We start from the raw sequence: 22,489 nt of genomic DNA on the forward strand, positions 1-22,489 counted from the left end.
CTCACGTGTACCTATCTCATTTGGGTCGCAATTGGCCTACGATGATGTGTGGATTACTGAAGCTTCAACTTCAACAAGCAAAGTTCATTAACCTTGCACATACATCATTGCGAACTTTGATCTTTGATTACTTCATCCCTAATTTCTATATATTTTGCAACAGGAAAAAAAGCATCGGAGGAAGGTTCAATGCTACTAAGATACGATCTTTGATGTGAAATGAGCAGATAAGCAAATTAAAGAAATACCCGAAAATAATCCACCAACACGAACTGATGCACCATTGAGTCCAAAGTCTCATGAAAATAATCGGCCAATACGAACCGACGCACAATTGAGTCCAGAGCCTCTGTCTTCCAGATCGGCAGTGTCGCCAGTACCATCTCGGAGAAGGCTTAGGTGGCACAGTTTACAAGGTCCATAGATCGTTGCAGGGATCGCATACTCTAGTATGAGCTTTTGGATCCCTGGATGAGAGCACACCAATAGCTCCTGGGTCCTTTTTGCCCCATACCATCGCCATTCTTCTAGGAATCCGACTTAAGCACAGCAATGTACTGCCGCATGGATCAGACATTTTTGTAGTTTTGATGCTCTGTGTAGGGCAACACCAAAATGTCAATGAGAGACCTTGCAAGGCTTTTTGTCTTTGCTTCATGGTTGCTATGCTTTTGCCTTCGCTAAACATTGAAAGCCCTGCACAACGAACATGGAGGCTATTGTGAAGATGAGGTTGAAATCGTCTCTTTTTTGCTTATGGCCTATGAGCTGTTTCATGTTTTGTCTTCTGTGTTATATGCTAAGATACCTACATCGGAGACGGATTGCATCTTTCAACTTGAGGATCTTGGTTTCTACAACAAATCCTACGCTCATCTACGAATAAGGGTGTAATATACGTAGAACTTGGAGACTATTGTGAAGATGAGGTTGAAATCGTCTCTCTTTTGCTTATGGCCTATGAGCTGTTTCATGTTTCGTTTTCCTTGTAGAATTTGTCTTCTATGTTATATGCTATAGGATGGGCCCTTTTGCTTCGACGCTCCAATCAATTTACACGCCTTTTGCTTCGATGCTCCAATTGATGCTCCAATTAATTAACACACTCACTTCACAGGGGAAGATGGGGATGAAGTAATGAAAACGATGAAAGCAATGGATGGGGATGAACGAAAAGGCAGAATTAGAGAGGATCTTTTTAGAATCATGCAATTCCCCTATGCAAAAAGCAAACCATCCTTTTAGGATTTCGGCTTGAATTAGAATGACACGTGGCTCACAGCTTGAATTAGGTTGCCACGTGGCTCAACCACGGCTTGGGTTTTGAATTGATCTCCCTATGCTGCCTGCCTAAGTATTGGATCTAGCTTAACTTAATCAAACATTGCACCCTCCCTCGCCCACGGAAACAAATTAATTAATACGTGCAAGTATACCCATTATCTTACTTACCTTCACGAGGTGAGTGTTGAAGTGAGAGGGGAACTTGACACAGACCTGCATGGCGGTCGTCGCCGATACCCAGGATGTACACCCCCAAGAAACCGATCTTCCAGAGGGCTTTCCCCATCATCCTGCGCCTATTCGCTACTCCAAACAGCAGTTGCTAGATATGCAAGCACACGTGGAAGACGGCTCGGTGGCTTGGAGCAAGATACTTGCTGACAGAGGACCTGCTTTCGAGGAGCTCTACAGCTTGAGGGTTTCCGATGACAATTTCAAACGGCCAAGACGGCGCAGAAACATCGACAGGCGTCAGCGATCTTCCTGCAGATCAGAAGAGAACGCTGAAAAATGTTAGCAAGTATTATTGCCTCCTCTTTTAGTCTCCCCTTTCTCATCACCATGCAGCAAGTTTCTTACTGCCTGCCATGCTATGCTTGAACACCCTAGATACTCCGAGCGATTCCCATAAGGGTTTGACCTCTAATTTGTTAGAAATGACCCAACAGAGGTATGCACAGCGGAAGATTGATAGAATTGCCCAGGAGCTCACACAGTGTGGTGTGGGGTGTGGAATCACAAACTTCTTAAACTTATGTGCATAGAATAGATGTGCAGACTCATCAATAAACAATGAACCAATCAGATAGAGAAACCACCAAAATAATATATTTCCGTCCAAATCTATGGACACAATACAAAAGAGAGAGATTCAAAGTCCCACTAGTGGTGTTGTCCTCTCATCTTACCACAAGGTACTCCTCCTATCTGCTGGTTATCTCTAGACTTGAGCCTGTGTGCTCCACCTTGATCTTCTGCAGACTTTCCGTCTAGAATGATCTCAGCAACCTTCTGCCCTAGAAGATAGTCTAGGTTCAGTCTTTCCCTGGAGCTAAGTCTGCAACAACACCTCTCTCCTTCACTTCCAATGTAGAGGCTCAAGGATGGTGGATATGCTGCTCCTTTCTGCTCCTCCCAAAGCTGCTAGGGTGGATGAGAACTGAGGGCTGAATGCTCTCCTTATATAGGCCCAGATGGCTGGTATGTGGACCAACTCACCATGCCCAAAATGGCCAACCAGCAGCAGACTGCTGGTTGGTTTTTTGCTCCCTCCTTGGTGTTAGAATTCGTGGTTAATGCCCCACATGTTTTGCCCCCCCATTTATGAGGAGAAGGGCAAGGGGCTTAGGCGGTTAGAAGGGGGAGTGATTGAGAGGGGGCCGCCGACTGATCAAAGTCAATGGTCGGTGGCCAAGGTCAAAGTCAATGGTCGGTGGTCAATTTACCACCCCTTTGTGGCCTCTCCCCTCTATTATTTAAACCCCCCTTTCCCCTTACTATCACATAGCACTCAAGCCTTCAGCCTCTCAGCACTAAAGCTGATCCAGTAGCGTGCACTTAGTAGGGAGAAGGCGACTTGTCTAGCCCACCGTTGGTGGAAGAAGATTGCAGCAACTGCTGCCCTTTGTAGCTGCTCCTCTTGCAGCCTTTTGCCCTTCATTCTAGAAGGAAGAACTTGTTGAGTTTTGCTTTCTCCTTTGCTACTTTGTTGCTGCACTTTTGTTGAGTTGTTTTCTAGCAAGTATTCATCTCTTTTGCTTCCGCTGTACCATGGCCCCTCCTGGGACTCAAAACCAAGGCAAGAGCCCTTTGTTTCATTGTGCAGAGCCCAGCCCTTTTGACCAGTCTTTCCAAGACATGGTTGGCTGGATTAACCAGCCCCAACCAGCCTTGTCACTTGGCTGATCCAAGGTGATCCCTGCCCCATCATATTGCGCCCCCTCTAAGGCCTGTTGCAGGCCATCAGCCTGCCCACGGATCCCGCCATCTGCTACGACACCTTCAAGCCTCTGTTGCGGGTCATATACCTGCACACAAGCCCTGCTAATGAGCTCAGCATATAGGCGCCTTTTACTTGGGATACCCCGCCATCTGTTGCAGCCACCTTGACTACAGGTGTGTTACTTTTGCTTGCTGCCCACATGCTTTTCTCTAGGCATGTTTTGCCCTAGGTCTCCCTACCCCCCACTCTCCTCATATGGGAGCTTATAGATGGGTAGGTGACCTTTCCAACATAATTAGGTGCAGGCATGCAAGATACAGAAGATGTCTAATTATAGGTGCCTCCGTGCCATCTAGAAGAGCGGGAGGGGGGACTAGGCACCTTCTTGCTATGCCAGGATGTTGCAAAAAAGAGAATATCTGTTCATATTATGTTGAAATCCTGCTGGAGAAGGGGTGCTAGGTTTGCTTTGCTATTGCTCCCGCTGCCTCCGATAGGTCCTAAAGGATGGGCCACCCGTTTAGGCCATGGTCACCTGCTTTTCTATCTGATGGAGTTGCTTGATTGGAAGCTTCATAGGGCTTATCCAATTGCATGAGTTGATCACTTGGTTGACTCGCGGACTGGCCAGTTGGTTTTCTTTACTGGTTGAAGGCGCGATCGCCGACTGAGCACTGGCTGCCCCTCTTGCTAATGTGCAAAATTCACTTGGCACTCATTGAATAATCCTGTACATATTGATGGTTTAACACTCCGGTTTGGATCTCCAGGGGGTCTAGAGTGAAAGGGCCATAATACCTGGGGGATAATTGTGCGTACACTTTCTCTTTGCCTTTAAGCGTGTTGAGCCTACACAATCCCCTCGCTTGAGATTTGGCTGTCTCCTGTGCTTATCTGCAACTTTCTTATGCTTCTCTTGAGAGCTTTCTATTGCGGTCCGAAACTGGCTAGAAGCTGTTTGGAGGTCTCCGACATATTGATCAGCTGCAAATATCGTCTTTGGTTCTCAAGATAGGTGGCATAATCACCTTCTCATAAATGACCTCAAATGGGGCTTTCCCTGTGGAGCTGTGAACAATATTATTATATGCAAACTCCACTAGTGGAAGGTACTTTTGCCAATCTAATTTTTGGTTAGCCACGTAGCATTTCGAAAGATCTAATATCGTTGAATACAATACTTCACTTTGACCATCAGTCTAGGGATGGAAAGAAGAGAAAAAATTTAGATTCGTCCCCATATTATCAAATAAGGCTGTTTAGAATAGGTTGGTCATTTTGGGATCTCGGTCACTAACAATGGACTTTGGCAAATCATGGATTTGCCTTTATGGTTTTGCGTACTAAAATGAAATGGGTTTGCTTGCTGAATCTATCAATGATAGTCCATATCCCATCATTCCCTGACTTTGATCGTGGCAAATAAGAAATGAAGTTCATTGCAATGCTTTCCCATGGTGCCTGAGGGACAGGAAGAAGCTAGGTGCCTTTTATATGTCATATTTGACCTTTTAACAAGTAAGGCATTCCGTAACAAACTGGTGTATATCTTTATGCATAGCTGGCCAATAAAAATACATCTCTTAAGCCTGAGTGGTAGCTGCGATTTCTCTATGCCCAACATATGGAGGTGCATGGCATTCCTCGAGAATCTTTTGATGACTCGGGTGATGCATAAGCAATCATCCTTTATTAAGTAGCCATTCTTCATGGAATACTGACGTGTCGACTGCCCCTCTTGCATTTGCTGCATAATCTCTCCAAAGTCTGAGTCAATGGCATAGTGCTCCTTGATACCTTCAAGATCCCTGTGACAGGCAATAGTCACATGATTAACCTTGGGTCTTCGAGATAAAGCATCAGCCACTCTATTCTGAGCTCCTGGTGTATCATCCAAATTAGGCTCAAGTTTGTTAGGAGCAATCAATTCAGAACTGTTTGGGGCCAATGCTCCAAGTGTAAGGACTTGACAAATGAAATCAGGTTGAATAATCAGAGGATGGACCAAATATTGTAGAATCTATCTTCAACTATGAATAGGAGGTTTGATCAACTTAAGAGGAGCCAAATCCAGGAGGGAAAGAGGCCCAAGGAGGCTATGGCAGACCTTGATTTTGATGATGATCCAGCGGAAGCTGATGCAGTGGGCTTCATGTCCTCTGCTAGGAAGGCCTATGACTCAAATAATTTGGCAGCTGCTGGAAAACAGATCACAGTTATGGGCTTTAAACATCCTAAGTTGACAGTCATACCTTCCAGAAAACTAGCCAGGGACCTCAAAGGGGATCGTGGACTCTATGCTGTACGCTTAGCTAAAAGAGACGACAACAATGGACGCTGGGTGGAAGACAAGGATATGCAGGAGTTGCTGCAGCAGTTTTCAGATGTTTTTGCTGATCTTCCTCATCACTTACCTCCCAAGAGAGATGTGGATCATACAATTAATCTTGAACGAGGGTCAAAACCAGTAAATAAACCACCTTATATTGTATTGGGCTGTGAATGGCTCAAGACCCTGGGAGAGCTCTCTATGGACTTGAACAAGATGTGTATGATGTTTCTGCATGCTGGAAAACAGATCACACTTATGAGCTTTAAACATCCTAAGTTGACAGCCATACCTTCCAGAAAACTAGCCAGGGACCTCAAAGGGGATTGTGGACTTTATGCTGTACGCTTAGCTAAAAGAGACGACAACAATGGACGCTGGGTGGAAGACGAGGATATGCAGGAGTTGCTGCAGCAGTTTTCAGATGTTTTTGCTGATCTTCCTCATCACTTACCTCCCAAGAGAGATGTGGATCATGCAATTAAGCTTGAAACAGGGTCAAAACCAGTAAATAAACTACCTTATAGAAGTCAGGAGATTTTGGACAGGGATTTCATCACACAGAGTCAATCTCCTTTTGCTTCCCTTGCTCTCTTGGTTAAGAAGAAGGATGGCTCATATAGTGTCATCCTGCTTCAACATGTATCCACTTGCTTGGTACTATTTCTTTTTGTTTTTCAATAGTATGCTTATTAAGAAATGAAATGTTTTCCTACTGTTCAGTTACGGACAATGGGGACTAGGTCTAGCATTTGAGGGTGGACCCCCTTGCTTGGGGTTATGGGCATTAGTGACCTACAAGAGTGATGGCCTCTCTTTGAGAGGGACATCTGGAAACCACACCCCACCTGAGTACCCAAACATGGGACCAATCAAATGCACAGATTGCATACCGACCTAGGAACCATTCAAGAGAATGCTCCCTGAGCTTTGGGTGTGGGCCTGGCAGCATGCCGAGAGTAATGGAGATACAAGATAAGACGACAAACAAATGAGCTCAGTATGGCTCAATTATGACCTTAGAGTACGTCAATAGATAGTCTAAGCTGTTAGGAACCCGTGGGTGCGATCAGAATTGAATTCTGACAACTTTGAAATTTTAGGGTTTTTGGGAGTGACACGTGGCAGACTGCCACATGGAATCTGAGCTGGCAGGTCAGTCCACCTGTCCCACACATGTGGCAGCATGCATGGCAAGTGGTAGGGCATGCAGGTTAAGTGTTTGGCCCCAAATCTGGTAGATTCGGGGCAGGTTGTGGGCTGTCCTCTTTGGGACTGTAGCGCACCAAAAATCTGGGACAAGTGTCCACCTTCCACTCTAGGCCTGAGGGGGGGGGGCTGAGCCTATAAAAGAAGGCCTCTCCCCTTCATTCTCTACATGAAAAATTTGTCACTTTTCTTCTCTCTCCTTTTGGTTGATGCAGCAGAACCTCTCCAGCTCCTTGGGTGCAGCCAACTTCTCCCTAGGCCATTCTCTCACCTCAGCAGCACTTTCTCTCTCTACAGCAGCACATTCTCTCTCTACAGTTCCAGCCCTTCCTCTCCAGAAATCTGCCCCCTTCCAGCTCTTTTGGAACAGCAGCAGCATCCTCTCTCCTTCTCCTAGCCTGGAGCAGCCACAGCCCCGTTCTCTCTCCTGCTGCAGTCTTTCTCTCTCTACTGCAAAATTTCTCTCTCTACTGTTCCAGCCCCTTCCCCTTGCAGAAATCTGCCTTTCTGTGCACCTTTGGAACAGCAGCAGCTCCTCTCTTACATCCCCTCCCTTGGGATCAGCATTGGCACTCTCTCTCTACAGCTATCACTCTATAAAAGCTTTCTCTCTCTAGCCTACAGGCTGTTTTTCTAAGCTGTTCTCATTCCAGCCCCATTTCCACACTCTCCTCACCGAAGGTAGCTTCAGAGGCATCAAGGACTTCATCTACAAAAGGGTCAAGTCACGAAGGGAGCCTGTATTGTCAAGTTTATCTCATTTACAGCACTATTTCATGTTGTTTCTACTATCTTTCTAGAAACTAGTGCTTGTCTCTAATGTTGGATATAAGTGGTGATTGTTGCAGGCTTCTTCCTTGTGGATTGGGCAAGCCAAGAGTTGAAACCTGAGCTTGGAGTCCTCCTTTTTGTTGTCTACCTTGTACATATGCTCTTGAGTCTTGTATCTAGGTCCTAGGTTTTCACTGAGATCATCAGTTTGGAAGGTGCTTTGCACCTTGGTCTTGTATCTCCATTTTCAAGAATAAAGTGAGCCTGGATAAGGGGGGGGGGCCGTCTTGGCCCCTCAATCATATTGCATTTTCCAATGATGTGACTTTGTGTTTAAGCTGTATAAGTCTTAATTCCAGCTTAATTGCAAACTCTTAAGTTCAAGTATATGTGTTTGGCAACTCGCAATCATCTCATTCAAACGCCTCTGCAAAATCCGTTGTCTGAATTGATAGAAAGCACCGAGTAGTTTACATATAGGATGTGCATTGATTATACGGACTTGAACAAAGTGACAGTGAAGAACAGAGTTCCTATCCCTAGAGTGGATGGTTTACTTGATGAGCTGAGAGGAGCCAAATACTTTACAAAGATTGATTTAAGGTCACTCTACCACCAAATAAGGATGAAGGAGGAGCATTAGCGGAAAACTGCCTTCCGAACTGAACGTGGTTTATATCAGTTCAAAGTGATGGCATTTGGCCTCACGAATGCTCCAGCAATGTTCCAAGCACTCATGAACAAGATCCTACAACCCTATCTCTATAGATCTGTCCTAGTCTTCTTTGATTATATACTCATTTCCAACAAATCCAAAGAGGAGCACCTAATGCATGTAAAGCATCCTTGAGGTCTTGAGAAGCCACCAACTCTTTGCTAAGGCAAGCAAGTGCACATTTATAGCCAAGAAGTGGAGTACCTCGGTCAAAGTCAGCAGCAAGGGCATACAAATGGACCCCATTAAGTCAAGTGTGTGTGAGAATTGTCACGTCCTTAGAACCCCACTCAGTTAAGGGGATTTCTTGGATTAGCATCCTTCTATAAAAGGTTCGTTAAACCTTTGCAAAAATAGCAGCACCCCTTACTGACCAGCTCAAGGTCCTTTTTCTGGACAGCTTCTGCAGAGTAAAGTTTCCAAGAACTGAAGGATTCTTTGACCTCAGCTCCCATCCTTGTGTGTCCATATTTCTCTCAACCATTCTCCATTGAAGCTGATGCTAGTGGTTGGGGCCTTGGGGGCAGTGCTCAAGCAAAGCCATGGAGTAATAAGCTATGAGAGTCTGAAGCTGGGTGACAAAGAGCTGACCTACCAGATTTATGACCAGGAAATGGTAGCCATATTGCATGCTATCAAGAAATGGCATCACTGTATATAGGGGAGTCTTTTTAGGGTAAGAACTGATCATAGAGCTCTCAGATATATCTTACCTCAGTCCAATGTATCTCCCAAACAGAAAAGGTGGCTATCCATTGTGCAAAATTATGATATTGACATTGAATACAAGATGGGGAAGGAAAATGTTGTGGTTGATTCACTCTCTAGGATGTGGGCATGCACTCAATCCTCTATCACAGAAGTTTACAAGGATTACATTAGTTTTCCCACCAGAGAGATTGTCCAGCAAAGGGGCTAGGGGGTTATACGGCCCTGGCCCGCAGCATCAGGTCCGCCAGTCTGAGGTAGCCAGTAGGACACCTACAGGGTTGGCAGCAGGCCTATATCTAGATGAATCCAGGAATATGCCCAAACTCGTCCTCTAAAAACAGTTTTAATCTGATGATATTCTCTCATAAGGTTGAAAACCATAAGCTCCATCACACATAGCAGGGACTAGCCACTATGACATCCCCACTGTTGTCATCAGTGCCTAACAGTTAGGTTGGCCAGATCAGGCTGCTGGTTGGCTAGTTCGAGGGTGTGGGGGCACCAGCCTGTTACCTATAAAGAGGGTCCAAGGCCCATGTCTCAGATGTAAGTTTGGGATCCAGTTTCGAGGACTTTCTTCAGATCTGTAACTGTTTATGTTTTCAACACATCATCTTTGTGTAAATCTTGAGTTTATTGGCAACATTCAGCTGCGTTGGCTTGTCTCTTTAGAAATCTTGTTTTTTGAAGTCCTACTTTAGTGATCTACCTTGCATCTTAAGGATGAGATCTTTGCAAGAAGGAAGCTCTAATTGAGAAAGCTTGTCTGTAAGAGGTTGAGGTTGGCAGGTATTTGAGTCGATTGATACTGCTTTCCAGTTTGTTCAGGTGTACACCTTCACACCTCCCCATCCCCAAGCTCAAGGAGAGTGGCAAGTTGGATGCAGCTCAAAAACTTTCTCATTTGGTCGAAAAAGGCAAACTTTTTGAAAATGTACTCTAGACTTATGAAGGTAGTGCAGACTTCTAATGCTATCTTTGGCTATATATTTTTCTACTCTTGCATTCTCCATATTGCATCGTTTCCTACTTTTTCTAATACCATTTCTGAAACATTTCCGAAATTAGACAAGTATCCCAACATCACACGGGCCTACCACCTATTTTCAAAATAAGATGTTTCTAGGTTGGATTTCTTTGCTACGGCAGAGGGTGTCTTTGTAGTACTTGGCAAAGCAGTACAAATTTCCCCCCGTGCCCACCCTCGTGCGCCTCCCCTCCCCTCCTCCACAGAGTAGGCAGAGTCAGCAGGCCCGAGTTCAGCGCCCTCTGAGGCAGGAGCAGCAAGATTCTCAAACCCCATGGGTTACCCCCTCAGAAGGGAATTGGACATAGGTTAAAAAGAAAAAGAAACCAAGCAAGCAGGCGCACAAACGCCGCAGACAGAGGGCCAACCACAAGGAGAGGGACAGGGTTGACCGAGAGGCCATGAAAGAGGAACAGTAGGAGTCACCTCCCCCAGCAGCAGAGGCCACTGTCCATCCAGTCGATCCTCCAGCTTCAGAAGTTCAGCCTCCGCACCCACCCTTGCAGCAGCAGAGAGCCCTAGGAGCTCCAGATGCGGTGATGGCGGAAGCTGCAAACGCTAGCCCGACGAGGGCCGTGAAGGAGCCGATCCAAAGCTGCGGCGAGCGTGATCAGTATGGGGGACATGTGGTCGCCCTTTTCCCTCCTCCTCCCCCTCCCCTCCCTCCCCCAGGCCCCTCCCCCTCCTCCTCTTCACTTTCCCCTCCCTCCGCAGGGTTCCCCCCGCCCCCTCCCCCCCCTCTCAGCCCCCCCTTCTATGGTCACTCTCATTACCCGCCCCCTGCCCTCTGTCCCCTGCGTCCCTACCTCTCACTCTCTCGCCGCCCCCCTCTCCACTTTAGTAGCAGCCTCTTCCGCTTCGACACCCTTGCCATCATGCAAGGGAACGACGACGCCTCCTTTTGCTTCCTCATCGTAGTAGCAGGTCCGCTAAGAGAGAGATCTTGAGGGACGAGGCTCATCTTCCCGGCCAATAGCTCCCAACTTCCATCTTGGGCGTCCCTTACCGTAGGACTTCTGGAGGTTAGGACCCTGGAACTATCTAGAGATTCCGGACTCATACCCTCTATGGTCCTTCAGCTCCGAAAGGGGGGCTTGATCAGTGCAATGAAATCTCATACACACCGTGTTTGGAGATTTCCGTTTGCCTCCACATGGTTGGATGCTATTTTGGGTAATCAGATTATGCTTATGATGGATGAGTGGATGGGACCACAGGGACTAGATCTTTGGTACGCCCATGGCACAGAGGTGAACTTTCAGCTGAGCTTCACGCGCGAGGAGCCGGTGTGTGGTTTGGCGACAAGAGTTATCAGATTGCTGATGGAGGCAAAGGTGGAGCAGGCACACTTATGGCCCCTCTAGACGTGCGCTGAGTTGTTCGGAGTGGAAGCCTCCTTCATGATGAAGTGGGCATGGAAGATCGATATTGAGCTAGTATCCACCCTAGTATGATGCCGCGTAGACACTGACTACTCGCCCTTCAAACCCCCAGCAAAATCACACAAGGCAGTCTTTCTAGGATAGGCACCCACTCATAGGAGAGCCTTGTTTCCGACTCCCCCGTCCTCATGAGCTGGACCATAGTGAGCTAGAACGTACACAGGCTCCACGACCGTGTTCGTAGTCAGCCGCAGTACGTGATGCTCTGACAGGAGTTGCAGAGGGCAGTGGTAGGGCGGGTAGTGGACATCCTTATGATTCAGGAGCACATGATTTCAGCAGCAGACATCAGACGACGCCATCACCTTCTCCCAGGGAGAGGTCCAGAGGAGTGGTCTCCCGCAGTAGGACGGAGCGGAGGGGTCTGCATCTCAGTCTCATAGACTTTGGCTTCAGAGGTCTATGATCAGGGCGAGCTCATTCCAGGACGGGCAGTTTGGAATGGAGTTCGGATGGGAGAGTCCAGGATTGGGATCCTGAACGTGTATGCCCCAGCGTGTAGACAGCATCGCCCGGCCTTTTGGAGGAGGCTGTCAGAGTGTCTTCCGAATGTTGACTCTTGGATTGTTGGAGGGGACTTCAACAACCTGGAGTTTGGGGAAGACAAGTAGGGCGGCGCCTCGTTCTCAGAGATGCCAGCAGCAGAGTGTAACACCTGGGAGCAATTCATTTTCATGATCAGTGGCAGAGACCCGTGGAGAGAGCCAGAGTTCAACAGGACTCCTGGCAGCCTTCTCTTCTCCTTTGGACAGAGGAGACGAGAGTGGGCTTTTAGGAGAGACCTCGCCTCCATCGAGAGACTCAGGGAGCAGGACTCAGTTTCTCAGTGGCTTAGTGATAGATTGGAGAGCACTCGTCTCGAGCTTCAGGACACAGAACTGCGGCGGGCTAAGTTTTCCTACCATTCCTCTCGGGCGTGATGGGTACAGCAGGGGGAGAGGATGACGAAGCATTTCTTTCAAACCACTGGGCCCCGATCGACCGGCACACAGCTACAGCGTCTTCGGGACTCGTAGGGCATCATGCACACTGACCCGCAGGAGATTCTTGACATGACTACGGATTTTTATAGCCAGCTCTTTCAGACAGAGAGGATGACCTCAGTTGGTCTTGTGGCCCGAGAGCTAGTTTGGGATCATGTTCCGACAGTAGTCTCGCGGGACTTACGCAGTAGACTTGAGGAGCCTTTCATAGATGAGGAGCTCTGGGAAGCCCTCAAGGCTCTCCCGACCCAAAAGTGCCCGGGGGAGGATGGCTTGACTTCGGTCTTTTTTCAGAACTTCTGGGAGATTATCTCTACTCCTTTCCGTTTAGCTTGCCAAGAGATTTTCGACACAGGCCTTCTCCCTCAGTTCTTGTGCAGGGGGTGGATCTGTTTGATCCCGAAAGGGGGAGATAGGTCAGATATTCGACAGTGGAGGCCGATCACTCTGCTTGATACTGCATACAAGATCTCCGCCAAGGTCTTGAGTTTGCGGTTACGGCCTCATCTTACCGACATCACACATAGACTGGGTTTGTCCAGGAGCGCAGCATCCTGGACAACATCTTCACGTTTTGGGAGGCAGTGGATTGGTCCAGGGAGGAGTCACAGCCATTGGCCATCCTTCTCTTGGACTTTGAGAAGGCCTACGACAGGGTGGAGTGGTCTTTCTTGGAGGGCACTATGAGGAGATTGGGTTTCTCAGACAGATGGGTCAGAGGAGTTTCAGCGCTATACGCAGGGAGCTCTAGTTAGATAATTATTGGAGGACACACAGGCGAGGCCTTTCCTCTCTCTCACTCGGTTCGCCAGGGCTGCCTACTAGCTCCCTTCCTCTTCCTGTTTGTAGCGGAGGCTCTGGGCTACTATTTGAGATCATAGGTGGCGGGTCTCATAGGGTTGAGGCTCCGAATCAGGCAGGAGGAGGAGCTCCTTGACTCGGAGTTTGCAGATGACACAGCCTTGTATGTTGAGGGCACCACAGCAAGTCTAGAGAGAGTCAAAGGCGCCTTGGCTATCTATTGTGAGGCCTCAGGGGCACGAATCAACTGGACGAAATCCATAGGCTTCTTCACTTGCTTTGAGGAGACACAGGAGGTCCGTGAGTGGGTCCGTGAGTGGGGGAGTGACTTTGGTTTCAGATGGATGCCGCGGGGCCAGACAGCGAGATACCTTGGATGCCAGGTGGGTATTGACATTACAGCAGAGTAGCAGATTGCCCCGGTCCTTGAGAGTGTTCGGCACAAGCTTCTCTATTGGAGCTCTGTCAAACTATCCCTCGCAGGTTGTGCCTTAGTGGCAAACCAGGTCCTTGCCACTGCCTGGTATATTGCCTCCTGTTGGTGCTTTCATAGAGGATGCATTGGGCACCTCCGACGGTTGGTACTGAACTTCCTCTGGGGAGGTTCATATGGCACAAGGAACACTAGGGCCCGAGTAGCTTGGCAGACAGTGATCATGCCGCAGGCACTGGGAGGCTTGGGTATCATTGATCCGGAGATGCAGAGCAGGGCCCTTCTGGGCAAGCTGGTGGTTCGTGGCCTCACCCCAGGTGCCGAGCCTTGGAAGCTCCTCTTACAGAGAGGGCTTCTGAGGAACACCCCACACACTGGGGGACAGTGGTAGCCTTTACATAGATGGATATTCTCAGAGGTCCCCCTTACGGGGAAGGGCTCCCCCTTGATGAGGAGTCTTCACAGGGTTTGGCAGAGACTAGCAGGGGGTCTCATCCGTGCTCCGCTCAGATGTAGAGAGGAGTTCGAGCGTCAGCCCCTTATGTGGCACCCATAGGTCAGAGATCAGGAGGGACGTATGCTTGGGAAGCGGACTCACATTGGTTGGGCACAGTGGGATAGTAGTCCAGCAGGGCCTTTTGGTTGCTGGAGCAGACTACCTATGGAGGCAGAGGCGAGGCTTGATGCCCTAGCGCATCTGAGAGGGGCAGGGCAGCGGATGGGCGAGATCGACTTAGCCATTCCTGAGTCCTGGTGGGAAGGACTTCACATTTGGAGAGAGTAGATGGCTGGGACAGTTTTCCTATACTGGTGTTCCCTTGAGGATTTTGATGCAGCGTAGTAGCACGCACCTCGGCTTCTTCCGTGTAGGACCTGGAGGCCCACTGCAGCCCCTCACTGGGAGTGACCTTGAGATGGATGGGAGTCTTGATGGGATACATTGGCAGATGATCAGAGTGGTAGGACGCTTGGGGAAGGAGTGGCACATCGATCCTCCCAGTATCTCAGAGCAGGGCGCCTATAGATGGTGCCTCTGGCTATGGGAGGGTAGACCTCTGAGGGAGGGGGGAGTGGTTCTGGCCCTCCAAGGGCGGCCTAGTTAAGACGAGATAGACTCCCTCGGGGGAGAGACATTGGGAGACCCAGAGAGTGTCCCGGGATGTTCGCTCCAGGTTTTGGACGCGGTTGTGGTCTAGCTTGCAGCCGAGGAAGATTTCTTACTTCTTCTAGCTGGCAGCCCATGGAGGCTTGCCCATCAGCCCATGGTTGGAGCAGATGCGAGTGGAGGGGCAGTGCCATTGCTGCGCAGATGGTGTCCTGGAGACTATCCCACACCGCCCATGGAGCTGTCGTAGCGCAGCGAGGATCTGGATGAGAGCTCTCAGGATCATGACACACATGCAGAGTCTTCACAGAAACTACACTTGGGGGATGGTGGCTTGGTTGATAGAGGGAGGACACGCGTTCCAGATTGATGAGATCTCCCCAGCCTACCGGATACAGGGTCAGAGCATTCAGAGGATTGCACTCCACGAGGCAGCTCCCGCTGACGCCCTAGCTCCTCCTTCCCCTAGGGAAGACAGTGTTTGGGAGGTGGTAGCCAGTATCATGGCTTGGAACATTTGGGTGGTTCGCTGCAGTCTTGTGATAGGAGAGCACCCGGTTCCACCCTTGGCTACCTTGGTCCTTGGTTGCTATTTGGCAGCATATCATTTACACTCTACGGTCCACCTGGGAGCGTGGGACTCCAGGTTCCAGGCCGACTATTGAGAGGCGTGCTCGTTTCTGCAAGGCTTGGCCTGCAGGTGTCATCTTCACTCAGTGAGGGATTCGTTGGCTGTATAGTCCCCCCACTTGGCTATTAGCCCCAGTTCCCAAGATCCCCTAGGCAGTGAGCTGGGCTTCTCTGGAACAGGCTGGTTTTTCTTTCAGCCTTTTCCGGTTTTTCATACTCAGCACCTTCGGGGCTGTTGTCTTGTATGAAATCTTTCAAGCATTAATAAAAGGTTCCTTTCTTTGAAAAAAAAAAGAAAAAGTATGAATTTCCCCATTAACCCCAAGTGCCATGAGTAAGCTTTCCTCTCCGCAATATCCTTGTTTTGTTTAGAGTTGCTATTGTTTCACATATAGTGAGTTGAATCCTCCTTTAGGTATCTCAAGTTATCAGTGATTCTAACTCAAGTTTCAAGTTCAAGCAGATCTGTCCTGTTTGAATTTTATGGATCACCTCCCCAAGCAAGAGTCAATATGAGTTTCTGTGATGAATTGTGATTCATTTAAATGCAGGATTGGTTGCTACGAATTGGCCGATGAAGAATCGAATGACGAGTAAACCATGCAAATGGTATCCAAACTACATCAAACATTGCAAGAATGTGGATATAAATCACATTAATGCCTGTCCAAAGTATCATACCCATCAGACACATCCATATGATGGTAGAAACACACTGATGCATGTTTTTTAACATATGCATGATGCATAATAAAAAACACAAAAATACACATGTTTCACAGAGAGAGAGAGAGAGAGAGAGAGAGAGAGAGAGAGAGAGAGAGATGTGGATCCACCATTGGGTCCATATTTTCACATTACTTATATGTGTAATAAGGCAAGATTGCCATTCTTTCATTCAAGTTCACCCCTCTATCATTGGTCAATGTTTTCACGTTACTTATATATGTAACAAGGCAACATTGCCATTCTTTCATTCAAGTTTACCCCTAGGTTGCTATGGCTTAGAGCCGAGATTGTGCAATCAAGGTGGATTGTTTGAAAGATTTATTGTGATAGGGTCTTAGAATAAGCCATTAGCTAGGAATGGTTGGATAATTAGCAGAGTCATTGGAATGACCATAATAAACTAATCCAAACTTCTAGCTCTACAGGTTCTTCAAGGGACCACCTTTACCCAAATGAGGACATGGGGGTTGCCATGTGGGCAGATCTGAGAGCTGTAGCAGGGCTGCCACATGGGCAACATGCAGGCTGCCATCTGGGCAGCATATATGACTGCATAGAAGGACTGCACATGTCCTAGACATGGACTGAGGTGTGGGCGGCAGTAACAACAAAAAAAAGACTTCAAGGATTGCTGCAGGGACCAGTGACAGGACTGGAGCAGGGCAGCAGCAGCAAGGCAGGTCCGTGCTAGATCTGGAACAGAGCAGCAGGTCAGGATAGGTGCCTGGAGCAGGGCGGCAGCGCTTGGACAACAGTCAGAACAGGTCTGTGGTGGGGACCGGGCAGAGGCACTTAAGGCAGCAGAACCGCGCAGGCCAGTAGGCGCCCTCTGGACTGGTCCTCTGACTGTGTTGGCCAGTCTGTAGCTGGTTGGCCATATCAGCAGGGCACATGCCCTATAAAAGGGCCCCATTGGGGCCATGGGCTTTGCATATCATCCAGCAGTCTAGTCTGCAGATCACCTTCCAGGGTGAAGAGCAGTGCATTGCAGTGATTCATTCAGGGTACTATGTGCCTCATCCAGTAGCTGCAAACAGGAACAGCAAGGAGGTCAAGGACTCACCTTTGGCTGTCCATGAAGCAGCGAGGAGGACTCTAGGAAGAGCATCTATGCAGCCCACTGAAGCTCCATAGATTTTGGAGGTGCCAGTAGGAGATAACACAGTTTCGTGGTACCAGGGATCCACACCTAGGCAGCACTATATCTGCTAGATGTGGCACACTGATCACACCTTCCAGATTTTTGTCCATCTATTGGAGCAATCTATTTTACTGTTTCTACTCTACTGTGCCTGGTTCAATACATGTGTCTGCATTTATCTATATTGACATTCACTTATGTGCAAAAAGGAAAAGCAGTGAGATCCGAACTTAGCACTATGTTTCCTAGGCTACTTTTCAACACAATCTTCCGCTGCAGCAGTGTTGGCTATAGCAAGCAACCACCATGTGTGTTTTATAACATGTCCTACTTGCTTTCTTGCTCATTTCTTCCAAAAGACAACCATGTATTGGCATCTGATTTAAAGTTCTGGAAATTCCACTCTCAATATGCAACTCCGTTTAGCGTTAGTCACACTAAATTTGGCTATCTTTCATTTCTGCAATGTTGAAATTGAAACTCCGAGTATGTTAATAAGTTGCCCTCCCCCCTGCACTGAATTCATTACATGCAAATTGGAACAAGTTCTATCCCTTGTTTTCCCCTACTATTTTCAAACACGATCTAAAGTTGCCAGAAGTATGGAAACTGAGTTCCAAAAATAAGCTACTCACTTAACACATAAACCAGACCACAATGAGAAAAGACAACTTCAGGCAAGCAGAAGCACCACAATGTTGGTAGTTAAACCAAGACATCTCTAGATAACCCAGTAGGGATTAGCCCAGCTATGAGTTAGCCCGAGATGTGAAACTTGCGAGGAGTTCTGTATCGTACTAACATGAAGGGCTAAACAGGACTGCCTCTAACTTTGACTAACTCCCCACTAGAACAGTCTAGTTGGACAGCCCTAGACTAACCCTTTCAAGCCCTAGGATAGAAATGATCACTTTGCACATGCCTAGGCTAGATTCAATCTATTTAGAAGCAGGAAATTCACTTGCTCAAGTAGGCAGAAGGTACAATGCAGTAATGAGCAGGAAAGTACATTTTAGAACTGGGGAAGAGAGGAAGAGGGAGTAAGTTAGGGGCTGGACTTACAACATGACTTGTGAGGGGCTGCACAAGGACAGAAAAGGGCTAATTCCATATTGAATTCAATTAGAGCTGAGAGCTCATGCTGCGAGAATCCAATGTGGCAGAGCAACAATGTATTTATCATAAGTTGAGTGCAAGTGGGAGGCCATGCCTATTATAGAAACTAGGGCAGGCTGATTTACCACTTTAGTTATGGGATTGTTACACCAAACTGCCACATGGCATCAATTTAAAAGACTAAGGTACAAAGTGCAAAGTATAAAGCTAATTAAAAGGCTACCAAAGTACCACCTTTGTTACAGTCCTCCCCACCCAAGAAACGAATTTGTCCTCAAGTTTTGAAGAGTTTCACTGTAACAGGAAAAGAAAACAGTGAAAAGAATAGATGTTATGGGATCATATCCATGTAGCAATATTGCTGCTCAAAGGCTTCCCATATCCTGAGTCAACTGAATAGATATTGATACTGCTCCACTATAGAAGAGGGATGCCAGGGGGATTCATCATCCGGAGGCCCCTTCACTTGATGTAGTATTCCACATAGGATTTGTTCCTGAGTACATGGTCATTAAAACCAATGATTCTCTCTGGAATGTGCTGAATCTGTCCCTCCTCATGCATTGGAGGTAACTTCTCAAGTGGTTGTTCAGATGCGTCTTCAAGAGTGAGACATGGAATATATCATGAATCTTCACCAACAATATGAATTTGTACGATCCGATATATTCTAGTCTTACAAAGGTATGTATAGCATTGAGGAAAGAGGGTGCAAAGCAATCCTTCGTTGGCTTGTTTTCATGGCTTTGGCTCACAGCATGTAAGAATAGAGGAGCAGCTGCAATGAGCTAAGGGCAACTCAACCAACAAAGACCTCAATCTGAGAATCTATAAACATGCTTGGAGCCTCGGGATTATGGAAGCTTCTGTGGGGCCTTATACGTTCTTGGCATTCGTCCTAGACTTGCTAGCAAGATCCCCGCCAAGGATGCTGTCGATAGTGTTTCCTGTTCTGTGTTCTCTAATTCATCTTTTTCAGAATGTGGTCCTTCCTGCTAAAAACAGTTATTGAGGAAGTTTACATAATTTATAGTACGTGACATGTACACACTGTAGATAACAACTCATGATTATTGTTTACGAGTTTGGAACAAGTAGTTTTGAGTAGACAAGTGGTGATGTTCAGCTGGAGGAGGAGGGCACAAGTGGTATGTGCAGGCCAGCCAGGAGTTTGTGGGAGCTCCTCCACATGTCAAGTGAGTTCTCTCCTGTCTCCCAACATTTTCCAAGTGCACTTGGGGCTGGCCAAGATGCATGCTATGCGGCTGCTATATGACGCTTTTTCCACGTGTCATGACTCCCAAACTTTACTATTAAAAAAAAAATTAGTCTGTATTAAATTTAGGCTTGCTCTCAATTCTCTTGACTAAATGTTTATCTATTTTTGGAAAATTTATCTATTTTTGGAAATTTCTCTAAATTTGATAGGTTCTAACAAGAGTATTGTTTTGACTGTTTTAACATTTTGATCACTGCCTACATTTAGCAGCTAGCAGGTTTCTAAGAATAGTAAATACATTTTTCTCGTCTCTCTCTACATTCTGGACACTGCTGAAGTTAGCAGGTTTCCAAAAGAAGTATCTTTTCCTGAGAGCTTCTGGGACTGGGTAGTTCCCTAGCTACAATATTTAATGCATTGTCTGATTTTGTTTAGAGAGTTGACATTGAAACTGCCATTGACTTCATTTTTTATGTGGTAAGTTGTAAAATATGCGTATTGGGCTTAGGAGGACTTCTCTTTACATAGTTTGGCAGTCCTGAAACTTGAGACATATTAAGTACTGCTCATATGGTTGTGTATTTTGAACTCTTGTTTTCCTCCATATCCCATCCCCTACCTCGCTCATATAGGAATGGCAACCAAGGGAAGGGGAATACGGAAGTTTAAACAATCTTTCTTGGTGTGCATGTCATTCAGTTGGGTAATACCTTAGATCATGATGCTAGATCTCTGGTCCAACCCAAGTTATGCATCCAAAAAGATCCATTGCAATTTTGACAAGATTCTGTCAAGGTCAAGTGTGTATTCCCTAGGGTTCCTCTCCAGCTTTGATTACGGCCTGCTGTCCAAAGCTCACATTCTGCTAGATGATTCTGTAATATGCTCCTCTGTTCTTTGTTTGGGCACCAATGTTGTTTTCATTTATCCACCAATGCATTTTCAGCTCAAGTTACACGTGTGCATTGAAATTCTTGCAAAGTCAGCAGTCATTTTGCCCATGTGTACTGTTTTGAGATATGAATGATGATGCACATGATATAGGGCATATTGAGATGTACTCTATGATTGTTATTTCTCATTTTTGCTCTTGCGTGTTGTATTATAAACTATGTTTTATACGCATGCACACGCGCACACAAATGTTTTGGTCCATAAGCCTCATTGAGTAGGCCTTTGCACATTGTTGTTTGCATGTCACTATCTTGACTGTGATCTTTGACTAACAAATTTAAGTGGCTTGTTGGAATTGTGGCCTGAAGCGGCAGGAGATCTGGAAGGACTTCAAGACTATGTAGATTTGCCACCAATCTGCAGCAATATTGAACCTGTTGATAGGCATCAAGTCACAAGTGAAGAAGAAGACACGACCTTGGAGGACAGTGACGATGGGGGGAGTCTTCAGCCACTTGCTTTTAACGTGGAAGGGCAACCTGATTTTGAGTCAGGTCCACCTCAAGATGGATATGAATATCTTCGGCGTGTCATGTATGCCACTCTCGATAATCTCATTGTCCCTGAAATCAAATTGTGGAGCATTGTCGTTTTGATTCCATCTTTTTTCTATCTGTAGTATTGGCATGGATGTGTGATGCCCTCAGAGTTTGAAGCATTATAGTTGAAGAATTATCTTTATGGTATTCAAGTCATTGCATAGAAATCTAAGTTTTTTAGGGTGCATTTTTTGCTGGTACATATGGATAACACAAAAAATCAATCTCAACGAGGATAGGTACATAAGTTATTGGCTAAAAGTATTAATGGCTGGGTTATGGAAGAACTTTCGGCTGGAGAAAATGTGGATGCACACATGTCATCCATATTTTTCCTTCCTACAAGATTAACAAGGGGCACGTGTATACTTATGAGATGATATTCATGCAATTACTACACCTACCATAGGGCTCTTGTAGTTGGTTGGTGTAGCAAAAGCAGTTCTAGTTCTAGCTTGTAGGAGTAGTAAAGACTGGAGTAACTTCATCGCTCAGTATAGCTGCTTATGCTTGGGCACTGATGACAACATAAATGTTGCTTTGCTTGCTAAGTATGTCTTTCTAATTTGAATTTGCACGATTGGATATATTCTAGTCTTACAAAGGTATATAACTTCATCACTCAGAATGTAAACGTGATCGGACAATGGAATTGAGAAAAAAGGAGTCTGCAAATCAGGGCCGGATTGAGTCTGCAGTGTTAGGACAGTTTTCCTTTTGTAGTTTCATGATTGGACATACAAAATCGTGGGATTTGTTCCTGCCAGTGACAGCTGCAGCTAGCTGTGCATTTGCTGTCGCTCCCCATTGCCACGTGGCAGGGTGAGAAGAACTCCTTTTATGCCCTCAGCTTTAAAGTCTAAATCTAATGACTAATAGTCTAGACCTTCCTACTCTTTAAGGCCTAAATGCAGTCTAAGTGCTCTCCCCTATGCTACAGTGGGGATGTCATACTTGCTAATCTCTGCCGCACATGATGAATTTCGTGGGGTCTTATTATGCGTAATGACTTTCCTTTTGCTTTTACTTAAGGAGTTTGGACATGCTTTTGCAGTTACCTCTATGTGTCTCGCGCACACGTGCATGCATACGTGTGCATGTATAGGTAGTTTCGAGTGATGCATTGCAGTTTGTTGTTAATTTATATAAGGTAAGGGCGCAGTTCTGTATTTAGCTTTTACAAACTATGTTTGGGCATCCACCTTCTCTTGTGCACGGTGCACACATATGTGCATGCACACAAACGTGCAGTGCATGACTATTGTGAGGCTTTAAAAATGCATTGTTTGGTTTGCTTCTTTTACGAAGTCATGTCTTTTGGATTCATCTAGATGTCTTCTATAGTACCAGTGGTCATGCAGACAAGACATTTTGATATATTTGTACAAGTTGGGGCATGCTGATATCAT

The 22,489-nt window shown here is 46.6% G+C and overlaps 1 protein-coding gene across 4 annotated transcripts in view; it reads left to right on the top strand.

The window, feature by feature from the left end:
- Positions 1-22,489, top strand: part of LOC147883044 (uncharacterized) — a 53,522-nt gene that overhangs the window by 1,244 nt on the left and 29,789 nt on the right. The window contains exons 1-2 of one of the 4 annotated variants that reach the window (XM_087399742.1): positions 1,400-1,796; positions 20,850-21,075. In XM_087399742.1, the coding sequence (XP_087255868.1) occupies positions 1,502-1,796; positions 20,850-21,075 (521 nt within the window). In that variant the 5' untranslated portion in view covers positions 1,400-1,501. Of the gene's footprint in view, positions 1-1,399; positions 1,805-19,526; positions 19,565-20,849; positions 21,076-22,489 lie in introns of those variants that run through there. The other 3 variants (XM_087399744.1, XM_087399745.1, XM_087399743.1) reach the window with 3 other exon arrangements.

This window comes from Dipteris shenzhenensis, chromosome 28, assembly GCF_047967505.1.
Source record: "Dipteris shenzhenensis isolate YYH24624 ecotype China chromosome 28, Dip_SZ_1.0, whole genome shotgun sequence".
NCBI classification, from domain to species: Eukaryota; Viridiplantae; Streptophyta; class Polypodiopsida; order Gleicheniales; family Dipteridaceae; genus Dipteris; species Dipteris shenzhenensis.